Source organism: Papilio polytes, unplaced genomic scaffold, assembly GCF_000836215.1.
Source record: "Papilio polytes unplaced genomic scaffold, Ppol_1.0 DF823934.1, whole genome shotgun sequence".
Classification (NCBI taxonomy): Eukaryota; Metazoa; Arthropoda; class Insecta; order Lepidoptera; family Papilionidae; genus Papilio; species Papilio polytes.
In genome coordinates, this window is record NW_013525270.1 from 410,851 (window position 1) to 422,489 (window position 11,639).

Below are 11,639 nucleotides of genomic sequence, written 5' to 3' on the forward strand. Positions count from 1 at the left end.
TAACATCATAGAATAATTATCTCATGTATTCTTAAGTAAGCTTACTTCGCATTAAAACATTATAAAATATTTAAGAGAACAACTTTTTTACTGTAAATATGTTCAGAAAACAATCGGTTTCATAACAATTCGAAATCAGTTTTGCAAGTTCCGGTTTTTACGATTCGTTAGCTTTAAAATTATTAACGTCCGCCTTTTCGTAAAATATTGCAACAAAACAAAATACGACTCCAGAAACTGTCAGCGTTGGCAGTTATGCAATCGATGAATAAACATGGTGGTCACGACAGAGTAGGTGTCGCATGATTAACTAGCCCTTAATTAAAATGGCATTAAATAAATATAACCTTTATACCTTTGTGTTACGGTTCAATTTATAAGATTTTATAATACAAGCTGTAACTGACTTGAATTGGTAAGCTACGACTATTCTTACATAGGGTGGATAACGAAAACTAAGTTCGTAAACAGAAGTAAACTACGATTATTATTATTATACCTAATGTGTGTGAATGACAGTGAATTCTAGTATACAAAAAGCAAAATATTTAAACTTGAAATGTAAACTAGTAGGTTGGTAACTAGCGCGTTGAGTCACCAAATGACCCATCCAGTATAAACTTTATTGTTTTGAGATTTGTTTGGCTTGCATTATAAAAGGTTACATTAAAAGACCTGACTCGAATTGTAAACCTTTATTAAACTTTTATACTGTCGCACGGCAGTGCCAACCACAATCCAATTTCGATACACTTTATGTTTGTGAAATTGTAAATTGTGGATACAGATTATAATTATAAACAAAATTAAAGAAGATAGAATAGATTTTTCCATAGTTTCAGTAAATGAAGCGATAAAATAAGACTACGCAAATAATACAAATAGGATTTTGCAATAACTTATTTTAGCTCTGCGCATATGACTACGAATCAAAATTAAAAACGCAGTAAACTGAAATAACCTGTTGCCAGTGAATGATACATTAGTATATTCGATATATTGAACGTTTATTTAAAATTCCATCACGTCAAATGCTTTATCCCACAATGTAGTGATATATCACGAATTTATAAAAGCTATGCAGTCAAGGTCGTGACCTATGCACCAGCCGAAAGGCCAACGTTCTTCTGTTTCTGAGCTGCCCGATTAACTGGATTCAGACTCGCCCACGCGACGCCCAGGCCAATAAATATTTACGCCAATCGAAATGAACGTAGGATTATCGTGAAACAGAATGTTTCAAAACAAAATGTATTACTGTGTTACATTTAAATATTTCTCAGATTGGCAAACAAGATATTTAAAAGAAGATTTCTTAACAATTATGGCTATTTTATATATTGTATTCTTTCTAATATTATAAATCCGAAAGCCTAGATGGATGGAAGGATGTTTTGTAGTCTAAACGGCTGATCACATCTCGATGAAATTTATCATAGACATAGAGGGCAGTCTGAAAGAACACATAGGCTGCTCACTTTTGTTTTTATTATAATTCCACATAGACGGAATCGGGGGCGAAAGCTAGGGTGTAAAACAACGGAACTAAACTTAGAAAGTCCGCCAGGAATCCAGTTATCTGTACATACAGATTGACCGACATTTCGTCCTACATAAACCTTTTATTGAAACCTTTCCCTGTTTAAGACAAAGAAGACAGAATACAAGTTGCGCAATAAGGAACAAGTTTCGTTTAGCTGAAAAAATACACAACTCAATTTGGAACGCAATCGTAAATGATTTCCGCTTGTTAAAATACAAATGAATAGCCCAGTCTGGCCTTGCTAAATATCACATGCATATAGACAACCGTTAAAAATATTTTGCAAAACTGAATCTTTATTCTTTCGATTATTGTAATATTTGTATTACGAAAAAAATATTTTTTTTTACTAAAACTTTCACAATTGAATTGTCTAAAACGTAAAAATATTTAAGAAAGAATACAAGATATTAATAAGTAAAGGTTGGGTCTGCGACAAATTAGAAAATTGCGGTGGTTAGTAATTGATTAAAATATCACGAATGACCAAAGAAAAGCTCCCCCATCAAGAAAATATGTGTCACAATGTGAAATACTTCTATAATACTAAAATACTTCTACTCTTAAATGTATAAATTGACTTTGAGAGTAACAAAACTTCAATGTATAACCCTAACTGAAATAAACCAATTCTAACTTGTCCTTGGTTTTAATTATTGTTCATTTTAAAGTATAGTCAGTCCTTAATTGTTGTCAACGTTCGTGTTGTAGATGGAGTGTGTGTATGTTGGTACAGTTGAGATTGTTAGAGGTATTTCAAATCACAATCGATTAGACATCTCGTATGCGTTTAAAGGATACATGTCTTACCAAAAGTGTATCAGAGTACACTAATAATAATACAATAGTACAGACACTCTACCTTTATTTGGTTATTTGTTAGTGACGGAATTTAAGTTCGTTGCGTAGTGGATGAAAATTCTGTAACTGGCATACCGTGAACGAAGGCAACTGTACCCCGTACAAAGGACGACTTGACAATGCTACAGTACAAAGCAATGGAGAGCACTATGTCAAACAAAGCCCCGCCGAGTTGAACTTTAAGGATTTTCTGCTACATATTTCTTTACAAAAAAATACCATTGCATAAATGAAATTTCCTTTTGCAGTTTTTTAGTCTGTTTTTGAGTCATTAGTAGCCTAGTGACATTGTTTATTTTTCGAACCAATTATAATATGTTTCGAATCAATCATATTTTAGTCTATATCCACTATTAGTCTATTGCCAGTATTTGTATTTCGTAGTGTGAGGATTAGATGCCATTAGCACGGAAGCGTATGACTAAGTGGCATACGTACAACACTAAGTTAGTAAAGAGGCGCGTAGAATGCGGAATGAGACAGTGCTGATGACCCATCGATTGATGGACATGAAAACGTAAACATCATAAACCAAAACGAAGAATAATATAAGAAAAAATGAACTAAACCAATTTAAAGCAGTAGTTTTAATATAATTCTGAATCTATTTTCATTTTATCTAACTGAATTGGAGGTAAAAAATTCGTATCGAAAACTACGGTAAAATTTGATTTGTGAGTGCATTTCAATCTTGAAATCTGTAAGTTTTCGTAAAAGTTGTGCGGAAAAGTTCATCTTCGTCGCAGCTGCGGTATCGACCCGTCTGCACTCAGACCGCTTGTCTCGTAACTCGTTGTAACAACGGTTTTATTATTACTAACTTTTAACTACTACAGATGTTTGCGAAGTCTAGCCGTGACTTTTGTTGTATAAATATTTGATGAAGCTTATTAAACGTAGCTTTTTTGTTTTCATTTCGACTTTTAAATGGCATTAGCTTGTAAATTTTACACAAAAACTCGTGTCGTGGTACGATGAAATCATTGATAATATTTCACTTCTCTTTTGCTACTCCCTTCTATATATCTATGTCAATTCTTTATTCAGTGCTTATATCCTCTAATGGCTGCTTTAAATATAGACACTTGTTACCTATAATTTGTGGTTCCAACTTACCTATAGAGAGCAGAGCCACGAGGGCGGTGAGTACGGGTAACATCATGTTGACACAGTCACTCAGCACTTCACAAATCACTTTTGTCACTTTCAGGGAAATAAATTCAAAAATGACGTGAATAAAAAACAAAAACTTCACAGGCCGCGATGCGGCCGGGCGCTGCCCGAATCTGTAACAGAAAAAACAATGTTAAATTTAACTGTGTGAATATAACTAGAGGATAAATGATGAAATCAAGTGTGTTGATCGTTTGTTTTAAATTCGAATCGCAATATTTATTTAAAGTTTTCTTCTCTGGGATAATTATAACTCTACAAATAAATTGCACATTATGAAATCGGAAAACAATTATTTTCAATTTGTGTATTATTTGCTGCACCGTTAATCTAATGGAAATAGAACGTCAGAGTGCAAATTTCTGTTTGATAATATTTAGAATGCGCCTGGCAGGAAAATACAGCGAACCATAATATCCTACGGCGGTGTTAAAATCGATGTTTGTTTGTGAGCTCTTCCTCTTGCCAAACGCTATCGCTGAAATCTGACCAATGTATGTTAAACAACCGTGTTTATGTTATTTGTTTATATATATGTGCTATTGAATAAATTCGAAGAATTCATTATTTAACATAATAAATGGTTTAAAAAAATTACCTAAAATTAATTATAAGAACAACTTAACTGTGTTGTCGCCTTCAATTGCGATACACCAAAATTTTACTACTATTGTTTTGTATTTTGTGTGGTTAATATTTTTTTATTGGTTGTTTTATATGAAAGTTAACTGAGGCAATCATATAAAACTACTTTTTTGGACATAAATTTGTTAAGTTTTGCCTTCAAACGTTTATGACTACACGTTACGTAAATAGGAAGCCGGATGCAATTTACTAGCCATTATTTGCAATCTTGGCAAGAGCGTAGCTAGGAGCGAGAAATTTGTGACATGTGTTGCTCTAGGCCATTTAGTTCCCTACGGCTCGCCAATTTACTCCGGCCTAACGTAATTTCCAGACCGGAAATATTCCACTACGGAATGTGGCACAATGTTTTACAGTTTACATATAGAGTAACACCCATTAAAACAAGCCAGTGTTTAGTGCATAAAAATCTTGATTCAAAAAAAAATATGTTAATAACAATCCTATTAAAAAAAAATAAAGAACTAGTCTCAGTGAAAGTACTCAACAAGACATTTTATCTTGCCATTACCTACGACAACGAGTATTGCTGATAAAAAAATTATAACGATAATATATCTATACTGATTAGTTTAAAAACTGAGTCAAGAAAGTAAATCTGACACCGTTTCATTGGCTTTTTTATAATTCAATAAAAAAGTTCGGATGTTAGATAAATCTGACGTGAAAGTGGCACCGTTGTATTTTAAAAAGTATTAAAAGATTTCTAAAATATCGCCATTGACAAAAACATGACTGATAACTATGGCAAATCTTTACAAAAAATATTTGCTTCAAAGCGTCAAGCAATTCTTATTCAACTTACACAATGTTTTGAAATTTTACTTTCGTTTAAAATGTCTCCAACCATTAGTTTTTGACCGACTTCCCAAAAGAAAGAGGTACTCAATTCGTCTGTATGTTTTTTTCATCCGTAATCTCTTCTCACTTTGCAAATGTATACTTCGGTAGTGGAAACGGTTCATCAAACCAGTAGGAATCTGACAAATTGCAGCTAGCAGTCTAACACTAGGCGTATCTAAAATCTCCGTAGGGAAAGCGTGTCACTTCTGTATACAAGTAGAAACAGAACACAATATGTTAGAGCAACGATAATGTACTTCTGTAGACCATTGAATAGTCTACATGTACTTTAGTATCTTTTTAGTAAGGTGATAAATAACCTGGAGCTTTATGACAGTTTTCTAAGTAATAAAAATAGTTATCAATATCAAAAATGTAATCGAATTAACCGCATTTGATTTCAACTACAACCTATGTGAGCTCCCCGGCGCAGTAACGAGTGACGGAAAGGTTATTTCGGGCTCCATTATCCAGAAATGGCCACGATGAGTTTATGTTTGGGTTTCACAAGAACTTTTACGTGCAGAGGGCGCTGCGGTGATTATTATAACGAGATACCTTTGTCTTTGTTTGTTCATGCTAGTATACACTTTGAAACTCCAATATACACTTTTTATGTAGAGTTAATAAAAAATAGGCTCTCACGTTTGTAAAACATCGTTTTTACTTTATTAGAAACCATAGTTTTGTCTGCTTGTCTCAGTGTGAAGGAAATTGCATCCTTGAATGTTATTGACATGACACCATAATTACAAAAATTGTTGTTAATTTTTACAGAGAGATTCACAAACTTCTTACATCTGTTAGATGTGCTTTGTTGTAACTGATATCTTTACGATATTAAGGGCCTGTCCCACCACTGGCTGATAGCTTAAAAATCACGTCACTATCAGATAATCAAAATCCGACTTTTCCATTACGTTCACGTATTTTTAACGTTTGATTGTTATCAGATAATTTACAATTTGGTGGAATAGGCCCTAAAATAAATAAATGATTTACTTAAAGTAAAATGAATATGATGACGTTGCGAATATGATGATGAGAGTAAGTTATATTGTATAGCTCTGCATGTATGTATGAAGCCGATTTTTATAGGTCAGTGCGTTTAATAACTAGTGCGGACTGTGAACGATTTCACAAGGTTGAACATATTACATTTGCATGTACCAACGAACAATCTATATAATACTAGATTTCGCCCGCGACTCCGTCCGCGCGGAATTTTAAAAAAGAAAATGCAAGTAGCCTATGTGTTCATTTAGACTATCCTCTACACCTATGATAAATTTTATTGAAATCCGTTCAGCCGTTTAGGGTACAAACTCTAACAAACATCCATCCATCTAAACTTTCGCATTTATAATATTAGTATGAAGTATGATGTAGACTTAACATTCATCAATTCAGTTTGATGAGTTATAAGAGTACTAGACACTGATAACTAGCCCTTTAGTATCTGAGTAACTATAAATTTTATCTATTCTAATATTATAAAGAGGAAAGATTTGTACTACTGGGCCGATTTCAAAAATTCTTTCACCATTGAAAAGCTGCGTTGTCAGTAATATAGGCTACATCTTTCTTACTTCTTAATTTTACGGGGGGAAGTCGCAAGCAACAGCTAGTAATATGTATAAAGTCACTTGTAGCATTTTAGAGCATGTAAGATAACGCAGTCATTGACCGTATATACGGTAGCAATTTGATTTCATTCAACTAATTGGTTTATTGCTTGTAATCTATACGTCAGTATCTCATTGCATTTTAGTAGATAAGCATAAACTATTCATTATAAAACGCCACACTGATAGTTGGTCTGCAATAAACGCGACCACTGACATTTGAGCTAGTCGTATCATTTACATTGATACGATCGTTTTAGGGACATTTCCATATTCTAAATAGGCTCTCTATTTAGAGAAATTGTGACTCAGTACAAAGAAGTTACTAAAAGTGTATGCTTTGCAACAATTTATCAATCTTCGATTAAACTCCGCATATCTTATTCAACTATGTTTAAAAATGTAATTTACTTCTTTCGAGTAAATTTAATCAGAGATAGATTTAATTGACCGATTAGGTAATTTCAAATTACTAGATCACGAGGGAAATTTCTATAAAAACCATAAAATTTTCTTTAAGATGCAATATGAAGTCGAAAGGTTAGAGTTCGAGTCGATACTTATATACATGTCGTAGTACATTATAGATAAGACGTTGAAAGATATCGACTCGCGGGCCGGCTGTCTGGGACTTCTCCCCTCCCTTCACGGGGGGTACACCCGCTCTCCCAGTCCCTCCCTGCCTACACACACATTGATAAAATCATACAGGAGAGTTGGTAATAAAACGATGTTACTCAAATAACTAAGAAATCGATGACTGTTCTTAATGCCCACCACGTTTAATGATCATTTGGATATTCCAATATTACGGACCTATCATACCAAACACTGAGGGTCTCCTTCAGTTACCAATTATCGACTTAAAGTCCAGACTTTTATAATTCGTTAAAGATCTTTGAAGCATTTGTAAAACTATAGAGAGCACGGAAGTGGCCACCTGACTCGAATCGTATTTCGAATCTTGGCCGACAAAAAATCTCACCCAAACCACATTTCGATTGCACCTGCAGCAACGTGTTTGAGAGAAAACATTTGTTTAAATCAATATTAACTTTGGTAAAAACACAACTCCATTTATACTATGTCTACTTTTATTCATCCGGTTCAATATGAATTAAAGCTCTCGGTATAGAGAGGGGTGAAAAAGTAATTTTGGAAATACACCTACCGGCCTTTCACAGCCTGAATAAATAGGGGAATGTGCCAAAGCTTCCATACCGAATTTATTAGCAGAGCACTTGAAATAATCACTTTAATAAAAGTCAATACGTGAAGATAAAACAAATGCCCTTACTCTACTTTAAAAAATATAACTACCTACCAATCTACCATCGCAAATTACACCTATTATAGATAGTTGTTTTTATTAATAAAAATGCTTCTTATTCAGTTCCATGAAATTATTTTATTAAATATTATTAAAAATTTACTGTTTGCTAAGTAGTATAAAGCACGGAGTAAAATTAGTGCTATATCTATTATCTATGTACCGGCATTCTGAGCCGGTCTAGAAATGCGACTGTCAGATAATTCCGCACGTGTAGCCACGGTGTCCCGGTCTATTCATTCCTAAGCCGGCTTCCCGAATACTTCAGCGCCGCGTTACGGGAGTAAGGCGTGGCCATTAATTTAATACGTACGTTGGGCCATATGTTAAATTTAACCGCCGAATTCTGCGGCGCCATTTTGTTTTGTATTTAGAAAAATACTTTTTTTGTCTACTTAATTGGTCTAATGTATTACTTAGATGTAAAGTTTACTAAGCTGTGGAAATATACTCAGTTGCTATATAAAATGAATTATTCATGAGATAAAATAAGAGTATAAATAATGACACCATTTTTAGATAGGATCCTTTTAGTAAATGTTAAGGATGGTTCAGTAAATTTTGTTCAGAAATAGAAAGGATATGCAAAATTTCGTTTTAAGTTAGCATTATTAATTGCAAGATTATTTGTGAAAATGTGTGTTGACATATTTTCATCATTATCGCAAAAATGTTATCTTTATCAATGATTCCAGTAGTTTACGCGAGCATACGCAAAACAGCATTGACTGAAGCGATACCTGTGCTTTGTTGATTATATTATAATTAATGTGAAATTAAATGTTTGTAGATAGAATATAATAAGGAAATAGAAAAGATCCTGTCTGATATTAGCGAGCCTGCCTACACTCGGTCAAGACAACATCGTTATCGATCGACGTCGAGCGTCCGTACGACCGGCGTTATTCGCGAAAACGGATTTATATGACAAAAACAAACAATGAGTGGTAGTTTTTATGACAAACAATGTTTTTACCTGCGAAATGAAGGAGGCGCTTCAGCGCAGCGGCCACAACACTTTGGGACACAACACACGCGATAAGACGAGAGGCAGCGACCGTCTCGTCCGAGCTAACAACGTCGAATGAGTAAGTACGTACTTAGTTGTAGGCGAGACATGAACGGGCGATGACATCCGTGCGACAAGGACATCAGAATGCTGTCTCGTTCGCACAAAGCGTTCCGCAGGACGATTGGAGTCGGCAGGGACGCACAAACCCGAAACGCCGCAGGGAGCCAAAAGCACAGGACCTTTAGAAATGCGCACGCAGATTTTGTCGCTCGCTGCGTGAATATCCCGCATGGCTTTTACAATTTCCCATGATGAATATTGAATGGTTTGCGAGTGTAGCAGTAACGTGCCCTTTTCAATTAAAACTCTTTTATTTACTACAGCATAATGAGTTGGCAGATTTCGAATGCTGAAAAATTACTATTCACAATTAAGTTTTCGAAATGGCAATAGGTTACTGGTGTGACTTGTGATCCAAGAATGCCTCTTAAACTTAAGGGACAGATCTACAAGTCCATCGTAAGATCTGTCTTGTATTAGATATTGTATGGATCTGAATGTTTGGCCACCAAAGTTGCGGATGAAAGGAGACTGTATATGGCTGAGATGCGTATGTTAAGATATTAGAGGAAGTTTGAAAAACAATTCTAATTCACAACTTTTATTTCAAATACAATAATAAAAATAAAATGTATAATTATTTCAAAAATTGTAATATAAACATATATCCAGAGTATGGCAGTGGTAATAGAAAATATACTAATCATATATCAAATTTGCTTGTAAATGTTGATTTAAAAAATTATTAACTTAGATATTAATACATAATGTTCTCTTAAATATATTTCTCATTTGGATTTATTGCAGAGCTTTACAATAAACAGTATATGTATGAAATGGAAGGACTTTTTAGTGTCAAAAATAAATATATTTCTTATTATTGCTTTTCAAACAGCACTCTTCGTCATATTATGGCACAATTAAATAAATTCGTAATTCAATTTGAATAATAATAGACAAATAGATAATATAAAAAATAAAAGGTACTTCAGGAGGATAGGAACTTGAGACTTTTGTGGGCTTAAAATTATTAATTTTAAAACAAAGATATAAAAATGTTATCAGGGGGATTTTTAAATATAAATTAAAATTAAATATATCGTAAACATTGTTTTTCTGTAGCACAAGAAAGCTGCCTAAAATATATACGTTAATTCATACTTATAATAAATTAGTTCAAAAATCATGTTAGACACCATTGGACGTCACATTATTAGAACATAGCAAAACAGTACATATTTTACATAAAGTTGATTACAATAAAGTACATTTAATAAATCTCATTGCTTTTTTAACATCTCAAATATTCATAAATAATGAAATAAACTATTTTCATCTACAACCCCAAATCTTTACTACTTTTCTTATAATTCTATACAAATCGTACAATCATGAAAAATTTTAACAGTAAAGTTTTTTTAAGAAAGTTTAAAGCCCTGTCCCACTGTAAAATAAATTGTAAATTGTCTGACAGCAATCCAACGTGTAAAATATGTGATGGAAATATCGGTTTTTTATCTTATCTGACAGGGACGTCACTTTTAAGCTATCCGAGCCTCTATCAGCCAGAGGTGGGACAGGACTAAATATTTTAAACTCGCTAAATCTAACTTGATCATAACTGTACTAAGTGTACCATCAAAACTACCAATTAATAAACTTTAAACGATCGCAAAACTACTTACTAATAGCGAATTGGATAAAATTTTTCAATTTATACTAATTATAACGAGGTTTAGATTTTTATATGTATGATTCACGCTAAGACTACTGGGCCGATTTTCACCATTAAAAGGTAATTTATCTGTAACATTAACGCGGGTGAAGTCGCGAGCAACAGCTAATCTACGATAATATCAATAAAGATGGCTGTTTATATGTTGAAAATCTATTTATGCAGACTCATGCGGCGCGGGCAGCTTCTCCCAGGAGGGCTCCACGCCCCAGATCTCGCGCGCGTACTGCGCTATGGTGCGGTCGGACGAAAACTTGCCAGATGATGCGATATTCTCGATAACCATCTCAGCCCACTTCGCTGGATTCTGTTCAAATGAAAATATATCTAAATCATCGTCATCAGCTCACAGTGAAACACTCAGACCAATTTTACGCTAAGCTGTATTAAATTGGGTGAACTTAATGAAAAAATTGAATTGAAGCGTTTTTACTTTTGTACCTCTCTAATATGTATTGGTACAATGTCGTTGCGACCATTTGCTAGCAGATAAGTTGTGATGTAAGCGGTCAAAGGGTTAACATTTCAATTAAGTAAAATCAAAAAATTAGATAAAATGGAAGTGCCAATAGCCTTATATGGTTTGGAGTACAGACTTTGGAGTATTCTTCTATTGTCCTGAACATCCTAGCACAAGCATAGAGCTTAGTTGAAGTGGTTAAAGGAAATGTTAGTAAATTAACAAAAATCTATACTAAAACAAAAATAAATTACATTATCCTTAAGAAGTAAACAGGGTTGCGTCCAGGGCGTTTGACAGAAAAGGTGCGTGACATGCTGACAAATATCACTGTTTACAGTAAAAGTGCCAA

At 33.8% G+C, this 11,639-nt stretch overlaps 2 protein-coding genes across 2 annotated transcripts in view; both read right to left on the minus strand.

The window, feature by feature from the left end:
• Positions 1-9,121, minus strand: part of LOC106101954 (Down syndrome cell adhesion molecule-like protein Dscam2) — a 65,222-nt gene extending 56,101 nt beyond the window's left edge. The window contains 2 exon segments of the mRNA XM_013281345.1: positions 3,521-3,690; positions 8,997-9,121. Of these exon segments, the coding sequence (XP_013136799.1) occupies positions 3,521-3,566 (46 nt within the window). The 5' untranslated portion in view covers positions 3,567-3,690; positions 8,997-9,121.
• Positions 9,122-10,612: 1,491 nt separating this feature from the next.
• The window catches only part of LOC106101955 (glycogen phosphorylase), an 8,176-nt gene continuing 7,149 nt past the window's right edge, over positions 10,613-11,639 (minus strand). Inside the window, exon 7 of the mRNA XM_013281346.1 lies at positions 10,613-11,172. Coding sequence (XP_013136800.1) covers positions 10,985-11,172 — 188 coding nt within the window. The 3' untranslated portion in view covers positions 10,613-10,984. The remainder of the gene's footprint in view (positions 11,173-11,639) is intronic.